Here is a 19,788-nt window from a genome sequence, read left to right on the forward strand (position 1 = left end):
TCTTTTAAATTCAAGGGTGAAGTTAACTACAATACTGTAATAGTACTTACAAGTAGCCTATTTAATTTCTTCATATAATCAGGGACGTCGACGTCCCTGATAATGCTACTACACGTATGGCACAGGGCTTGCCGTAAGAAGATGAAATTGATATTTGTAGCGTTAATGTATTCAATATGTACTTTCCTACGTACAGTGTCTGAATCATATGAGACATTTCTAGACCGATTAGAAAAATTGTCACGTTCTACACTGTAATATTTTCATTACTTTATTAGCAATAATTGTGACATATCTTTTTCTCTTCAACATTGATAACGACCCATATAGATAGATGTAGATTGGCGGATTTATTATATACACTAATAAACAATTTTTAATTACATCGACAGAGAAATAAATAGATACATACATGTGTAAAAGAATGTAAACAAGTTAAATTGATGCAAAGCATCAAATCGGCCGCAAAAAATTAATCATTTCAGCATTTTCAAGTATTTCAACAATATATAGAAAAGGTATATGAAACATTTTTATTGCAAACTATACACTTGCCTTACTTTTCTGTTAATTTTTTTTAATTCAATTTTCAGTGATCAAAAATAAAGTCAGGGAAATGAAAATCGGACTTCGCGTGATAAAGGATAGGAATATATATGTATTATCATCATTTTATTTGATTCAAAGACAAATGCAACAGATATCTAACATATCTAACATTATTAATTATGAATGACTGAATGCTGACAAAAAAGGACGTACAAACTTCACGTGCAGATATCCTGGATCTTTCATAATGCCGATGATAAATCACAATAAATGTGAAGTGCAGAAAATAATCATTGTGTCATTTGCGACTTTAGTGTATTCAAAACAAAATTCACTTCTTCTTAAAAACTTTTCCAATTTAGGCACTGTAATTTATATCCGGAAACTTAATACGCTTTGTTTTTACACTTACGCACGCCCATGTCGGGGAGCAAAAATAACGTCTCATTTCCCCATGTGCACATTCTAACACAACCACAAATCCTGCAGCCGATAATCAAAGAGCCGAATAAGACCGATCGAGTGAAAACAAACTATCGAAACGTACAATTTATACGAAGTCAAAGCGTTCAGGCCACGCCCACCTCATTAATAAAACGTGCAAACCGTTCACAAAGCGTGCAGCTATTTTTAGCAAACCGTACCGTGCAAGAAGCGAACCGTACCGTTCAAGAAGCGTACCGTACCGTGCAAGAAACGAACCGTACCGTTCAAGAAACGAACCGTACCGTTCAGAAAACGAACCGTACCGTTCATAAAGCGTACCGAACCGTACCGTGCAACTGGTGTAGTAGCACGTTTCAGGGTCTGTATATATCATTTTCATTTTGCTCGACAAATGCGCACATCTTTTCCTGGGCATCTCTTTTTTTCTTTTTTCTTTTTTTCTTGCATCTCTATGACATTTGACAGTTTTGAGGCTTATTTTGAAAAAAAGGCGGGAAATGTCTTATTCATGATGTCATAATGCTATCCAATTAGGAATATCATTCTGATTTTGTTGACATAGTATACCTGGCATATATTTTACTTTCTTAAAATGCTGAATAAGGTTAATTTCAGACACATTTTATAGAGAGACAATTTTTGGGCCTTTTTATGTATACAATCATACCTTGTTCTTTGAAAAGAATTGGAATGATAGTTATCAAGAAGAAGTTAAAAATGTCTATTGTGAACATATTTAATAACTGACCATTTTGACCCCACCCTGAAAACAAAACCCCTACCCATGGGATCATCAAATTCACAATTTTGGTAAAGGACTACCTGTTCTTTCTAAATATCTATTTACTTTCAATTTAGTATCAATAGCACTAAAGAAGATGTTATTTAAGTGTTTTACACATAAACACTATATAACAAGTTTGGCCCCGCCTTGGGGTCAGAACCCCTACCCCGGGGATCACGAAATTTACAATTTTGGTAGAGACCTTCCTGCTCTACATCACTATGCATTTACTTTTTCTTACATGTGGTTCTTGAGAAGAAGATTTTTGAAAAGTCATTTTTGGGCAGTTTTTGCCCCACCCCTAGGGCCCCAGGGGTGCTGGAGTCCTGAAATTTACAATTTATGTTCCCCTTGTTCCAAATATGTTTCATACCAAATTTGAAAAGAATTGGAATGATACTTATCAAGAAGAAGTTAAAAATGTCTATTGTTCACACACTTAATAACTGACCATTTTGGCCCCACCCTAATACCAAAACCCCTACCCCTGGAATAATCAAATTTACAAGTTTGGTAAAGGACTACCTGTTCTTCCTAAATATCTATTTACTATCAATGTAGTATCAATAGCATTAAAGAAGATGTAATTTAAGTGTTTTACACATAAACACTATATAACAAGTTTGACCCCACCCTGGGGTCAGAACCCCTACCCCGGGGATCATGAAATTTACAATTTTGGTAGAGGACTTCTTTCTCTACATCACTATGCATTTAGTTTTTCTTACATTGTGTGGATCTTGAGAAGAAGATTTTTGAAAATTGGTCAATTTTGGACAGTTCTTGCCCCGCCCCTAGGGCCCTAGGGGTGCTGGAGTCCTGAAATTCACAATTTATGTCCCCCTTGTCCCAATGATGCTTCATACCAAATTTGAAAAGAATTGGACTGGTAGTTATTACGAAGTTAAAAATGTTCAATTCTTAACGCACGACGACGGACGAAAACCAATTGCAATACTGGTCACCTGAGTAAACTCAGGAAAAGTCCAGGAAACCATTTGATCTACTTTCATCCCAAAAGTAGGTCATGGTACTCCAATTAAGTTGAAATGTTTGAAATGTCAACTGATTAAGTATTTCTCTGAAAGGGAGGTTGTGACTAAATTTCAGAGCAATACCTGTGACCATACCAAAAAAAATCTGGAAAACTGTTTGACCTACTTCTACCCCTAAAGTACTGTAGGTAGTAGTGCACCAATCCAGCTGAAATGTTAACTACACTTGCCTTCCTCCGAGAGGAAGCCTTTGACTAAATATCAGGGCAATATCTGTATCCGTAATGAAAAAATACTCAGAAAACTGTCTGACCTATTTTCAGTCCAAAAAGTAGGTCAAGGATGGACCAATCCAGCTGAAATGCAAACTGAACTTGTATTCCTCTGAGAATAAGCCTTTGACCAAATATCAGAGCAATATCTGTATCCATAATGAAAAAAAGCCCGGAAAACTGTTAGACCTATTTTTCCCAAGAAGTAGGTCAAGGATGGACCAGTCCAGCTGAAAACTATAAGGGCAATATCTGTATCCGTAATGAAAAAAAGCCCGGAAACCTGTTTGACCTATGTTTCCACCCTCCTGTGATGTCATCAGATTTTGCAAAATCAATGATTTATTTAGATTTATGCGTGATAGGAACATAAATTTTGTTGGAGTCTTTTCCGATAGTTATTGTATAAAATCTTGTTAAAAATAAACTATTTTAAAAGTGTAAGTTATAGATGAATAATCTATGATACTTTTCAAAATATTGAATCCAAGGGCAATAACTCTGTTTCTATTGATTTCTTTATCAAGTCTATTATGCGATAGATTTCCTTTATTTTTTACAGACATTTTGTATATTTTCGTGAAGATACAGTTTCATGAAATTGTTATGAATGCTACAGTGGAACCCCGTTATTACGTTCCCCCTTTATTACGTTAGTCCGCATATTACGTTGGAATTTCAAAGCACAAAACCATTTCTTAACAAACCTATATAAAATAGACCTTGTTATTACGTTGTCCTAAAATGCCAGGACTCGGTATTACGTTGTAAATATTCCGACAAAAACGTAATAAACTCCTAATTATTCAATAGTGATTCTCAAAATAATAAGCATTCACACCTTGACTGCCTGAGGCAGTCACCACGTAAATTTCCTGGTCTGTTTGGGGATTAGAGACGCTTGACTGATCACGCTTCGAAAGATCTAGCGACATCAATACAGGTGAATACCCCGTATAGAAGCCAGTGATAAACAATTAAATAATGTTTATTTAGAAATTGTACTCTATGAAATTTACTTCATTTTTCATATTTTGATAATCAAAGAAATAATTTCTCAACCACCTGCGTGTTCAGCATAGTGTGATTACCTTCGCTATTAAAACTCTATTCACGGCCAGTTTTGGTACCAAACAAGAAAGACAAAATTTATCGTAACAATGTTACAACCGCTTGGGTAACTGCTTGGACATAGGTGACTAAAGGTGTTCAATTAAAAAAATTGTTCGTTGTTTGGACATGCAGCTTGGGTATTCGTAAATCTCGTCCATACATACACCAATCTATCGGCCGATTTGTGCACGGCATTTACCTCAGTGAATATTTTAAAATCCCTTGATGCGCACGTGATTTTAGTGCCATCATTTAGCGTTATAAATGAAATGTTCGTGCATCATTATATATTTTTTTAATGTGGATTGCGCTTAAATTGTTCTCCGTGCATGTTTATCGTTGGTGAGAAGTGTGCAAGTGTTGGGTATCGTGTGCGTTTTGTGTCTATAGTTTTGTTGTTTTTTGGGTGGGATTTTTTTTATTGTGTTGTGTATTGTGTAATTAGAGAACTTAATAAAAACGATGTTTTGTTATTTTTTAATACGAATGATGAATACGAACCGGAGCGAGTTATTGAGAGCAATTTACATGAACGCATTGTTTTAAAGTTGAACAAAATGGCGGTCCAAACAAATGCAGAAAAAGCAACGTTTATCAAAACATCCTTATGTATCCTACACCGAAATAAAGAAAAGGGATAAGAACATGAAGAATTACGGACATTAAAGATAAGATGTAAATAAAACAAAGTATCATAGTCTTTTAAACAAAGAAACAGTAAAGATATATTCACACACCCCTTCACGGAGTACCAATGGACGATATACAATTTCCAAATGATATTTTTAACGGATTTAACTGGGAACGTTTATTACGTTGCCCCCGGTATTACGTTATTTTATCGTGACAAAATGGAAAACGTAATAACGGGGTTCCACTGTACTATATCGTCATAACCAGTTTGTATGAAATTTTGATAACGCTGTTTAAGGAAAATTGCAATTTTCTGACAGTGATATATGATTCTGTTTATGTACGTCTCGTATCTTAAAAAGTGTGATGACATATGTATTTTATTTGATTATTTGTTAGCTTTAACTCTAATGGATGGAAATAAATACATTTTTCAAACTTGTATCAGATAAAACTGCGAGTATGGAGTTACCTTAATGTAAAAGGGTTTACAAACTAAACGACTTTATAAAGGAAACTAATTTCTTGATCAACAGTGGATACAATTAGCAACATTATGATTATTTTAGTAATTTCTATCAATTTTGATCGGGATCGGTACTTTTTTCTCAGGTTTGAATATAGTGATTATATCTGGTCATTTCGTTTCAATTTCTTTTTATAGTATATACTTGTGTATCTTCGATATATCTCTTTTCTAACTGACATGGTTTTTGAAGATTTTATCCGTAGATTTAAAAAATAATAACGTTTTCAATTTTCATAAACATTTTTTTCTAACTAATTAGAATGTTTATATTCGAGTCCTTTGGGCATGTTTTATTAGATATTCACATCATGCACCAAATCAGTGAAATTTGGACTCAAGAATCTCTTATTTGCAAACAAAACACCTTTTTTATCATTCTGGGAAAAATCACAAAAAAAAACATAAAATAATTGAGAGCTCTTTCTATGGTGAAATCGTACTTTATAAGAGGTGGTTTAACGACCCATTAAATAAAATTTTAGTGTAATGAGCCACCTTAAATTCGAAAAGGAAACAACTTATGAAAAACTTTAACACCAATGAGTTGAACTGTCTAATGAAGTTGTGTTGACATACGAAAATACATGAATAATGTGACACATCATAGATTAGCTCAAATGGTCTATCTTATGCAATTTTGGGCTCTTCACCCACCCCTTTCTGGATGGAAAGATTCGGGGTCCTTAATTAACACTAGAAACTATATTTGGTTGAAATTCGACAGAGTTTTAACTCAATTTTTTTGGCAGCCATATTAAAATGGTGGCTATTTTGAAACATTTGAAATATAAATGGAAAAAAATACTGATGCTAGAAATGAACTATGGACCCTCAATTGACCCCAGGACCCAAATGTCATAAAAATGTTAACACTTTGAAACACAGGTGACTCTCGATGGCTCGAACTTCAATCACTGGAAGTTCTCGGTCTCTCAAAGTGAAATCATGGTCCCGATTTTTTTCTCTATATAACAAAACGAATTTACTATCTATCTCTCAAACGTTCGATCTCTCGAAGTTTTCAATCTCTCGAAGTGAAGTTGGGTCCCGTAAAACATTTCCTTGTTTTCCACTCGCGATCTCTCGAAGTGGTGGTAGCATATACCTTCCATTACCCAAGCGTGTAATAATTTCCTTTTGGACCTTACCTGGATTTTGTTGAATGCTGGAGGATAGGGTGGTTGTGGTAATTTGGTGTTTACATAGGTGAAACATCACCAGTGCTTCATTGTGGAGATGACACACTTGAGTATATAATTAGCTAGTTGGTCAGTTTACACCTTCCACAGGAGTCTTGTAATGATTAAAATTATATATAATCTGACAATGAATAAAATCTATAACTTGTTTTGACTTGACAATGAGAAAGCAAGTTTTAGACATTAATTTAGAGATCTACAGACTGTTATTTCTGAAGTTTGTTCTTTGTGTAAAGTTACTCTAAATCATTGCTTACTCATTCCTTAGAATTTTTTGCTTTGTGTAAAGACATGACATTGTGCTCTGTTTAGTTAGCGATAGTAAAGCTTTATTAGAACTCAGCTTTGTATGCCTATCTTAGCATGATTAAAGAACAAATAAATACATAAACTTTGAATGTTTGAAATCTAATAAGGTTTTTTATTTTGATATAAAATTAACTACCTGACAAATATGAAGGAAAACATGTCAAAACGATATGATCTTGTTTGTAAACATTTCCGGTTACTATAAAATCTGAACCATATGATCGGACCTTCAATTTCCGAATTTCAATCTCTCAGTTTTATCAAGGTCCCTTGAACTTCAAAGTTATCGAGAGTCACCTGTTTATATACATACATCTATGGTGGCCATTTAAAAAAAAAAAGGCAGGTTGGTTGAAATCCGAGAGCCTTGATTTTTTTTTTACGTTTTTGGGCGTTTTTTGGCAGCAGTCACCAAACCATATTAGCACATATCAGGTCCAAACTATTAAAAGTTTTCTTGTCCATAAAAGAATGTCACATGCGGCAAGACTGATGTCAATGTTAACAACCAGTCTTATCTTTCAAGGATACACTGGCATCTCCCATCCATAGGTGAGAGATGTGTCCTGTCCTGTCAGAAGGAAACCAAGCCTGTCAATTATGCACTCTCTGTGAAACTGACTAGCACCAATAATCTACAAAAACAGAACACAAGTTTAAATTCCTTAAAGTGCACTGCATACATCCGTCAGATGTTTATTCATTATAAACAGATAAAAGTGCATGACACAAAATCATGTCAAACCTGATTGGTGCAATTTTTGCGCCAATACCTTTGCTTTTAGGTCTGAGGTAAAATTAAGATTATTCTCGTAATGTGTTCATTGCATTCTGCAATTGACAAGTCAATATATCTCTTGAATTGTTCAAATAACTACAACATATTCCAAAACATATTTTCATTTTATTACAATTCATATTTAGATAATTTCTTTCACACGGTATGAATCACTTATTTTGTGTTGTACAAATATTATACTCGTTAATCAATCTTTAATTGGACAGATGTAATTGAGCTCTTATCAAAACAAGCTTTCTGAAAGTATTGCATAAGAAATACATCTCCCCTACCAACGCTCACATTAATTGATGACTTAATGTAACTACAATATTCAAGAAAATATACATTTCATGTTGTTTCACCTTGAACTGTGACCCAATACATATAGGTACCAAGTCATCATGTTCATCAGTGTCGAATTAATTCAAAGTTTTTATCAGGGATGAAATAGTCTACTCTTGGCAATGTAGGGGAAAATATTTAAATATATCTTTTCACACCATAATCTTGTCTTTGCCACTTGCATTTATTTTTCTATAAGCACAATTCCTTTGACTGTAACCGCAAATTGTTACTCAGAACTTACTCGGAGAGAAGACTTCATATATGCTTACATCTTTTAAAAGACTATATATAGTTAATACTGCTAAAATGATTAAAATTTAGTGATCATTAAAAATATTCCAAAATCAAAATAATTGAAATGTGATTACTTTATTTTAATTTTTTTTAAAAATCGTAAATAATTGTGTAATTAAAACAAGAGGCCTATGGGCCACATCGCTCACCTGAGTCACCTTGGCTCATATCTAAAGATGTTTCCTATAGATTCGCATGTAAAACTTTGACCCCAATTGTGGCCCCAACCTACTCCCGGGGACCATGATTTTTATAAACTTGAATCTGCACTATGTCAGGAAGCTTTCATATAAACATAAACTTTTCTGGCCCAGTGATTTTTCAGAAGATTTTTAATGATTTTCCCTATATATTTGTATGTAAAATTTTGACCCCCTACTATGGCCCCATCTTACCCCTGGGGACCATGACATTTACAAACTTGAATCTGCACTTTGTCAGGAAGCTTTCCTGCAAATGTAAACTTCTTTGGACCAATGGATCTTCAGGAGAAAATTTTCAAACATTTTTTTCTATTTACTAGTTATGTAAAACTTTGATCCCCTATTGTGGCCCCATCCTAGCCCCAGGGGCCATGATTTTAACAAACTTGAATCTGCACTATGTCAGGAAGATTTAATGTAAATTTCGACTATCCTTTTTTTTTTTTTTTTAAGGTCTTCCGTCTCAACGGAAGACCTTATAGTGATTCTTATGTTTCTTTTCCTCTATTATTAGGTCTTTCCACCTTTCTGTGGAAAGACCTTTTGTTATTGTTCTGTTTATTATTATTATTATTATTATTATTTGTCTTCTTTTCTTTCCGCCGCGAGAAGCTCTTGACGTTTTAAGACTTATCGAAAAACAATGTAGACCATCATATTTGACATCTCGAAACATGCTCAGATCTCACCCTGCGTATTTGATCTTTGACCCCTAACGAACTTATGGGGCTTTACGCAAAAAACCCTTGTTCTCAATTCACCTAGAAAACCGTAAATAATAAGAGCATGAAACTTTCACTAAATTCTTTAGTCGATCAAGCTGAAGCGTTGTAGTGTTTACTTTTAAGTTTTCGGTGATCCCTAAAGGGAGTTAATGGCCTTGAAAGTTTACGATTTTTACGGAAAAATTCAAAACTCCTAAAATATAAGTCGTAGAAAGACGGAACCAACTGGAATGAAATACTTTACCTTTGACGTTGAAAATCAGATCAAGGTCAAAGGTCAAGGTCATCTGGAAACTTTAAAAATAAGCACTTTTCATACAGTTAAAAGCATTGAAAGTACAGAAAAAGTGTTGTATGCACAAGTAGTCACAAACCAACTTATTCCAACGCATTGCATTACGACTCTGAACTTTGACCTTTCTTGAATTTACAGCGACTTGCGTAAAAACCATTGTTATCACTACAGTATGGAAACCGTAAATGGTACGAACACGAAATGTTCACTAAAATTATTGCCTGATCGATTGTAAAAGATGACTTCCGTTTTTGATGGTTTCTCAATCCGTAACGGGAATTAATGCCCTTCAAAGTTTTCGATTTCGCGTAGAAATTTACAACTCCTAAAGTATTTGTCGTAGGAAGACAGGACCAACTGAAGTGACATCCCTGACCTTTGACCTTGAAAATTAGGTCAAGGTCAAGGTCATCTAGAAACTTTAAAAATAAACAATTTTCACACCGTCTAAAACATATAAAGTACAGATAAGGTATACTATGCACAAGTAGTCAAGAACCAACTTAAGTCAACGCATATCATTACCATTCTGAACTTTGACCTTTGTTCGATTTACAGCGACTTGCGTAAAAACCATTGTTATCACTACAGTATGGAAACCGTAAATGGTATGAACACGAATTTGTTCACTAAACTTATTGCCTGATCAATTGTAAAAGATGACTTCCGTTTTTGATGGTTTCTCGATCCGTAACGGGAATTAATGCCCTTCAAAGTTTTCGATTTCGCATAGAAATTTACAACTCCTAAAGTATTTGTCGTAGGAATACAGGACCAACTGAAGTGACATCCCTGACCTTTGACCTTGAAAATTAGGTCAAGGTCAAAGGTTAAGGTCATCTAGAAACTTTGAAAATAAGCAATTTTCACACTGTCTAAAGCATATAAAGTACAGATTAGTTATAATATGCACAATAAGTCAAGAACCAACTTAAGGTATTCCATGTATAATGAAAGGATAATGAACAATTTTGAAGGATTTAGATCAACATAAATGTTTATTGTTAAATAATGATGAAAGTGAAGCAGATGAAATTCACATGACTGGTAAATGATTAGAAGCTGACCTTTTTGCACTTAAAACTTTTTGGAAGAGTTGCCTGCCCTTTGTAAAAATAAGAAAAATCTAATTTTCTAAAAATGTGTGTGGTCAATGATTAATTTTATTTCATATTTTCATTAAGAGAAAGTGTGTGTAACTTTCTACCAAGAGATTTTTGTGAAAATATAATTTCTTTTTAAAATATTGTAATAATACATGTTTTTCCCATATACTTCAATGTTAAATTCTAGGTGAAATAAATCAAGCAGTAAACAAAATTTTGAAAATTCCTATGGTGGATTATTTCTATTTGATGAACCCTTCAAAATGATACCATGATTACAAAAATTCCACCATCCATTTATTAGATATGAAATATGGTCATTATACATTGAATACCTTAAGTCAATGTCTTGCATTACGACTCTGAACTTTCTTCGATTTACAGCGACTTGCGTAAAAACCATTGTTATCACTACAGTATGGAAACCGTAAATGGGACGAACACGAAATGTTCACTAAACTTATTGCCTGATCAACTGTAAAAAATGACTTCCTGTTTTTGATGATTCGTTGATCCCTAACGGGAATTAATGCCCTTAAAAATTTCAAATTTAGCGTAGAAATTTACAATTCCTAAAGTATTTGTTGTAGGAAGACAGGACCAACTGAAGTGACATCCCTGACCTTTGACCTTGAAAATTAGGTCAAGGTCAAAGGTCAAGGTCATCTAGAAACTTTGAAAATAAGCAATTTTTATACCGTCTAAAGCATATAAAGTACACATTTTTTTGTATTCAGAGACATTGTTTGAATGTCTGAAAAGGTGGAAAGACCTCTAATTGTTCGCGAACAATTAGGATTTCTAGTTATTATTATTATTGTTCTTTTTCTTACCGATTTTGTGCACGCGATTTCTCAAAAACGGTTGGATAGATTTTCATGAAACTTTCAGGAAAGATGTAAAATAGGATTGTCTAGAACGGTCTTTTTTTGGTTTTGCTAAAATCACTTCCGGTCGCAAGTTACGGCTGTATTTCCGTTTTTCAAATGACATTTTGTCCGGGCGTTTTCTCATAAACGGTTAAAGATTGAGTCTTCAAACTTTTAGGGATGATAGATGGTGACTTGTAGCTCTGTAATAAGGTTTATCATTGCCATCCATCACCAGAAGTGAATAAAAGAAACGTCAAATTTCAAAATTATGCTTTTGAAATAAAACTTGCACAGATTAATTCGGTCTCTTTCGGTGTTTCAAAAAATGTTACACGTACCGGAAGTTTAACCAACAACTTCCGGTTTTTACAGAAAAACTTCGAAAAATTGATATTTCTTTGTCTTCGCATATCTCACTTATCTATCAACTTTTTACTACGATATTTACAGATATTTTTGACATTATCCAACTCTGGAGTACCCTTTAATCCTTTTTCAAAATTCACTTCCGGTCGCAAGTTACGGCCGAATTTCCGTTTTTCAAATGACATTTTGTCCGGGCGTTTTCTCATAAACGGTTAAAGATTGAGTCTTCAAACTTTTAGGGATGATAGATGGTGACTTGTAGCTCTGTAAAAAGGTTTATCATTGCCATCCGTCACTTCCGTCCGTCACCCAGGGTCGTAAATTACATGGAGGCGGAGGAGGCAGCTGCCTCCTCCAACTTTTGAGCCAAAAAAAATTAAAATTTAAAGTTCATTAGAATTTATGTTGTTTCCAATAACTAAGAACATGATACCTCCCTTAAAAAGCATTCCAAATCTTTCTTTTAGAATGAGTTAGTCAAGTAACATCTTAGAAGGCCCTAGAATCAAGGATTTTCCACGAAACGTGTTCAGTGTGCACAAAATGTGTTCGGCCCCCCCCTCTGAAAATAAATCCCACTTTTTTGCTTAATTGAAGGATATTCCTGGAAGTCCTGGGACTTCCTTGTGAAGTCCCACTTCTCCCATGTCCTAATGCAGTGGGATAATACAGGACTTCATGTTTCTGCATTTGTCCTGGAATATCCCACTTACATCAAGAGTGACTTTGCAAGAATTTCTAGGACATATTTATTACCTAAATGTCTTACAAAGTCCCACTCTCATAGCAGCAGGTTTTTCTAGGACATTCTTGTGTTTTTCAGGACTTTATTATAAAATGAAGACGAAAACATCGTCCCAGAAATTCCCTAAAAATCTCATACTTGATACATTCAAGATAATGCAAGACTTTACATTGCTTTCCAGGACTTCGTATTAAAAGTATGCAAAGAGAGAAGTCTTGCAATTACCCTCAAAATCTTACAACCAGTGAAGTCAGATTATAAAGGACTTTAATGAGGGTTACAGGACTTTTAGATATTAATTGTTACAAAATTAAATCCTTGTCATATCAAAGAAAAGATTTTACATTTTCTGGATTACCTTGACATGTCATTGCTACATAGTTCAGGCTAAAAAAAACCTATAAGAACAGTGAATGATTCGTGGATAAGAACATTTATGTATACAACAACAATCATGTCATAATAAGTTGTAATAGAAAATACTATATTTCATCAAAAGTAGACTTGAAAAATGTTGGCTATGAGAACACTCAATCTTATAAATTTATAATGACAACAATCTGAACTTGAATAAAAATCACTTTACTGTCAAATGCGCTATTGAACTCCTCAATGTCACTTGAAAGACTACCATAATTTGAGTTTTGAGATGCTTCATCACAGGAGTTCAATCGGGTTTGTCATGTTTTTTTTTAGGTTAGAATATTGTCCAGTGTATTATTAAGATCATTTTGATAACAGGTTTCCAGTTCCTGGGCTACCTTCTTCAAAATAAAGAAGATCCCTTTTTGTGAAAGAATGTTCAAAAATTCATCAGATTCTGTGGTAGGCTTTTCCATTTCCAGAGATGACACAGCGGCATTAATGTTCGAAACTGAACTTAAAAAAATGTCTGTATCAAAAGGATTGCAATTCAGGCTCAAGTGATGATAAGTTAAAAGGATTTTCCAATGTCACGGTCGTATCACTTGAAGTACCAATGGCATATCAACTTTTGGATGTCACCACTGAAGATTGCAGTTGATGTTTTAATATTTAGTACATTTAGGAATTCGTATGTTTACATCTTTCTTGCACAGCATGTACCTTTTGGGTTCTCAATCTCCTGCAATAATAATTAATTACAAATTATTAATGAAGAAACTTAATTTTCAAGACACTGATTAAAAATTTTATATTTAGAAAAGTTTCTTTGACACATCAATGTTTTGAGGTGCAAATAGCAATAAATTATCACTGATGGATACAATCAGCTTGCCATGCTAAATTTTGTAACCGTACTGTCCGTAGTTATTTTACGAAGCAGTAATAATTACAGAACAAGTCAACTGATCGAAACAGAATCATAATGATGGATATCCATGATACAATGTTCTGGTGATTATACCCTTTCCATCTAGATCGAACCAGTCAATGGTTTACGTTAAAAAAAAGAGTAGTTTGTTTTGATATGTTAAGCTGTAAACAAGGTATTAAATTATTACATAATAATTATATTCCCCATAAAGCAATTAAATTTTGATTTCAGCCGTAGTGCATGTTAGTTAGTAAATAAGTACATTAATTTACAAATGTTCTTGCAGAGTGAGGCACTAACTCAGGGTAGTAAGTCTTCATTTCAAGAAAAAATTTTTTTTTTAACTGTTTTACACCTAACACCATTTTACACTTGATAAACTTTGGGTGTAATCTTATTAATGGAATGTTCTCAGTGTTTATTTGTTTTTGTTTATTATTTTATTGTTTTCAAGTTGTGTTTCATTGTCTGTTAGCCTACTGTAATGTTGGGATATGGGGGTTCATTTTTCTGTTTGTGTTTTTATGTGACGTCACAGAGGGGTTAGTGCCATGCCAGGAATGGCACTAACCCTTAGTGCCATGCCTGGCATGGCACTAACCCTTAGTGCGCATGTCAGTAACCCTTAGTGCCATGCCTGGCATGGCACTAACCCCATCGCTTTGTTCCAAGTATTACCGCGATTCAAACTGCATTTCTCAGTTGTTGTAACAGAAAACAGCAATTTCCACAATTGATCATACATCCAGCCCCGTAAGATCTGCAATAGCTCGATATACAAGCCTGGCCTGCCCTCGCACTTCGCAACGTGCACTTGTCTCGGTTATAAGCAACCCGTCGCATAGAGGAGGAATAAACATACCTACACTTCATCATCTCTTCAACTGCGACCATTTGCAACGATTTATAAGAGGCAATGCGACGTTCAAATTCTACAAGGACCAGTACGCCGCAATGTAAACACTCTCTCGATCTGGTATGGCCGCCGCGACCTCGCCTGCTGCAGACTATCTATTTAGCGACGTCACAAATTTAATTCTGACGTAGCGTACACTGATTCCCGTACTTTGGTAATATAACGTAGGAAATATCAACACATTAAAATGTTGCGAATTTTAAAGTCATTTATTCACCATTAAGTTCTCCTATATCATGGTAAACACATATCACGGGTGCATATCCCATGGTATTACGGATCAGCGAGAATAATGGATCGAAATCATTAGAGTTTCATGATCCGCCCCTTGATTTAGGCCCGACTTAAAAGCTCAAATTTAGTGTGCAAAGTCTTCAACTTGGAAGCCAGTGTGACGTGTCGTTGATTGTTACGTCATGGTGAACCATCCCTGTATCTTACAATAAATGCTGGCCGAGTTAGAAGGTGCCCCCCCCCCCTTTTTTTTTTTAAAAACAGAACATGGTATATGTATGCGACTGTACGCTGATCCTCTTTGTTATCGTGTATATACAATTATGATGTATCATACAGGCCGCATCATATTTAATGACGATTGGATTAGCTGATAAAACAGTGATTCATGATCACAATTCAGTCATCGCCGATGTCTACATAACTCGGTAATTCTTCAATTTTCCAAGCATCGCATGTATTGTTTTTTATAATAATTAGTCTACTATTTTTTTAATTTGGTATTGATCGCATGTATTGTATATTTATTTTAATGATTTTATTATGTTTAGATATTAATTTATAGAGATTTTTTAAAAAGCGTATTTCATTATATACATGTAATATAAAGTTAGCTTATTTTTATGTATATTCATGAAATCTAATTCTGTGTCATTCTATGATATTAAGTTATATGACCGCAAGAAGAAACGGGCCAACAAGTACATTTTTGAAGAATTTGGCTTGAAGATGGAGTTCACCTCAATGATCGCGGGAATCGCCTGTTTAATCGCAGCATTGTATCAGCCCTTCGACTGATCCTGTGAAGTGCAGGTCCTGGGGAGACTCGTGTACCTGAATGGCATCTAACCTGTGCTGCAGACTATCAAGATCCAGTCAAAACGGCCTTTTTCAAGGCCACCAATATTTTAGAAAAGACACCACTATTACAACTTGCAAGAAAGGAATCAATATTGAAAAGTTATGATAAATTGAAGTACAAACGAATTTATATAGTTTTAATATAATTTGAATAACATTAAAGGCATAGGGTCTATCTTTTATCTCAAAAAATGACATCACAATATTTTGCAAGAACTCCAAAAAAGAAATTTGTAGTATTAATTATGAGTTATCTATTAGCCCTATATAAAAATTTTGTCTGGAGGACAATATATTAAACTTGTACCCCGCTGATTGGTGGCTACATACAAACATAAGAGATGCGAAATCAACAGGGTACCAGTTTAGGCAAATGAGAACAGGGAATTATTTTGTAATTACTATCGTTATCCAATGTGTTTGTAAACATTCTGAAGAACATTGTGTGATTTTCTAGTTATGATCTTAAATTTCGCCACCTTTTTGAAACATGCAAAATTTCACCAATATCTTAGACCCTATGCCTTTAAAATGTAACCAAGACTCCTTATAGTATCAATCATATGTAATTATATTTATTGATTATAATTTTCCTTTAATTTTTGTCTCTTTTAAAAGCCACTATGGGCATATCTCTAAAAACGTTTTTAAGGCGGTCAGAATTTACCTCAAGAATTTTTTACGGTTTTCTAAAATCTTATGAATATTGGGAAATCAGTTAGTAAATACTTTCAATACATATATCATCCCGTGGGGATCCGCGGGTTAGAATAGGTCCTCAGTACCCCCTTGCTTGTCGTAGAAGGCGAATAAATGCGGCGGTCCTTCGTTTGATACCGCAAAAACCGAGGCTCCATGTCACAGCAGGTGTGGCACGGTAAAGATCCCTCCCTGCTCAAAGGCCTAAGCGCCAGCATAGGCTTAAATTTTGCAGCCCTTCACCGGCAGTGGTGACGTCTCCATATGAGTGAAACATTCTCGAGAGTGACGTTAAACAATATTCAATCAATCAATACATGTATAGTACATTCATATAAGTTGTCTTTGTTGCGGAAATATAGTAAAAGATGGGGCATTTTGAACCATTTTTGTTGTTAGATTCCATGTCTAATGTTGAATATTTCGCAGCATCATGCATAATCATGCATATTATGAAAGACTTTGTATTTATTATATCACCATGCATATGAAGAGGGAGGACTAAGTTTTTAAAACTTGGGCCCGAGGCCCGATCACTTTGTAATTATATTACACTAAACACATGTACGTTCAAACTAAGTTAGTATTTCATATATGTATTGAATATGTTATAATTGTGTGTGTGTGCGCGCACTCACTTTATTCTGATAAGTACATTCGTACTATTTGCTATGAATATATCAGCCTAATGGACTATCCCTACTTTAAATATTATTTTAATTCAAAGCGTTCAAGAGAAATGGAAGACAAATCTTCTACATGTACTAGATCACTTCCCCCTCATTTTCTTTCTTCTTTTTTTATGAAATCGTTGTTAGGCTAAGTGGACACATTTGGATATAGCTGTTTCGTAGTAAGCTTACGTTGAAGGTCTTTTTTTTTCAATAATAGAAATATGCAAGAATTTTTACCCCTCTATTCAATGTAAACTGCCGAGAACAGTGATCTTACCACACAATGTCTTGGATAGGAACGAATCACAGGGGTTAAGGCTTTTTGGGGCCCGAAATCTAGATATAGATATCTATATTTATGGTAGCACAGAGTTCGGGTCAAAGCGGGCATAGCGTCCCTGTGCCTGCTTGTTATAAGTAGAAATTATTTCAGTCGAGGCTTTATATCGATCGATGAGACAAGCATTATCTGTGGAAAGCCTGGTGTACCTGTAAAATGCGAAACGAAACCTACCCCTACCCCCCCCCCCCCCCAAATAAAAAAAAAAAAACAACCCAAATTATTATAGTTTATTGTGAAAAATATCAAGCGCCACTCCATTTTTCCGGCTTTGTCATTTTCTGGAACCCCCCCCCCCCCCCACTCCCCCCCCATTATCAAAGTAGTTGGTTAAAAGAGAAAAAAACAACAAACTAAAATACTGAAAACGAATCATATAAATATAATATACTGAAAAAGTATTTGTTTTGTACCCTAAAATATAAAGTCTGATTAAAAGCAAGTCAGATATAAAATGGCTGTGTTAGGGGAAAATTGTTAAGGTAGTACTCTACATCGTCATAATGGCTGACTTCCTTTAAAAACATGGATGAAAAATCGATATCAGCAATATTTGACTTGTCCTTTTCAATTTAAATACCTAACCGAGTAGCGCAGCAGGTTAGAATACCGACTGCAAAAAGAGAAAGAAAGAAAAATAGAGAGGGAAAAAAAAAAAGAATACCGACTGCTGAACTGTAGGTCGCATGTTCGAGTCCAGCAGGGGTTTTAATTCTTTTCCAGATTATCTTCGACTAAAACTGTATTTGTTTGACAAAATAAAGTAAATGTGAAAAATTTCAACTTCAAAATATTGTACATATTCTTCACTTTTCATCTAGATTAAAATTCTCTGGTGTAGCATACATCCTTAAGAAAATTATTACATATTTTTCAATGTTGTTTCGGGGGAGGGAGGTGGTGGAGATGAAAACCGATTCATTGATTAGGTTCATAAAATCGTCATTTGTTGTGGCAGCCATTAAAACATATAATAAAATTTGTTGAATTATAATTGAAGTCTTTTGCAGTATATCTGTTTCTTACAATATACTATCACAATCGGTGGGAAAAGGAAGGAAAGGGGTAGGGGGTAGGAAATGACAAAGCCGGGAGGCGAGGGTTGGTACCCACAGGCACTTGCTTGATATTTCTCATAATAAATTATGATGATTTTAAGATACATTACATGCATTTGCATGAAGTATATGAAACGGTGGACTCTGAGCATGACTTTCCGTTCTCTCTTTCCTTGTTCATAAGCTCTTTGGTTTTACAAAATGCCGACCTCCTTCCAATATATTTTCCGTGCTCCGTTCCGTTGTCCGTTTAAGTTCTAGACTTACTGCATATTAATAATAATTTCTAACCGAATTGTAATCATATTGCTGACATTTACATGAAAGATTCCTGACATAGTGCAGATTCAAGTTTGTTCAAATCATGGCCCCTGGGGGTATGGTGGGGCCACAATAGGGGATCAACGTTTTACATACCAAGATATATAGGGAAATATTTAAAAAATTTCTTCTCAAGAACCACTTAGTCAGAAAAGCTGATATTTGCATGAAAGCTTCCTGACTTAATGCTGATTCAAGTTTGTTAAAATCATGCCCCCCCCCCCCCCCCCCCCCCGGGTGTATGATGGGGCCACAATAGGGGATCAAAGTTTTACATACAAATATATTGGAAAAATCTTTAAAAATCTTCTGAAGAACCAAGAGGCCAGAAAAGCTGAGATTTACACGAAAGCTTCCTGGCATAGTGCATATTCATGTTTGTTCAAATCATGGACCCCGGGGGTTGGATGGGGCCACAATAGGGGATCGAAGTTTTACATGCAAATATATAGGGAAAATCTTTACATTTAGACCTAGAGTTTCAACACGAAAGAGAGGGGAACAAGGACTTAGTATTGGTTTTTAAAAAAAAGGGGGGGGGGGCTATGGCAAAAATCAAGGTCTTTTTTTTATGTAAATGTTTTAAATAAAATTAAAATTGACATTGACTTAGTGTAAGGGAGTTATTAATGTGGAAGAAAATAGTAGTACTCAGAAAAAGCTCACTTTTATACAGCCAGTACTTCGTTTGGGAGACTTTATTATCGGCAGATTATAATCATATGTTGTCTTTCTCATTAGAAATACTTCTTTGGGTTTGCTAATATGGTGTAAAAATTAAAAAAAAAATGCATGTTTAGGAAAAGCAGAAAAGGATGTTCCAAGA

General features: G+C 34.7%; 1 protein-coding gene across 2 annotated transcripts in view; it reads right to left on the minus strand.

Moving 5' to 3' along the window:
* Positions 1-19,788, minus strand: part of LOC125664640 (zinc finger CCHC domain-containing protein 8-like) — a 202,117-nt gene that overhangs the window by 124,734 nt on the left and 57,595 nt on the right. For both annotated transcript variants that reach the window (XM_048897481.2, XM_048897482.2), the window contains exon 6: positions 7,362-7,465. In XM_048897481.2, coding sequence (XP_048753438.1) covers positions 7,362-7,465 — 104 coding nt within the window. The remainder of the gene's footprint in view (positions 1-7,361; positions 7,466-19,788) is intronic.

Source organism: Ostrea edulis, chromosome 1 (assembly GCF_947568905.1).
Source record: "Ostrea edulis chromosome 1, xbOstEdul1.1, whole genome shotgun sequence".
Classification (NCBI taxonomy): domain Eukaryota; kingdom Metazoa; phylum Mollusca; class Bivalvia; order Ostreida; family Ostreidae; genus Ostrea; species Ostrea edulis.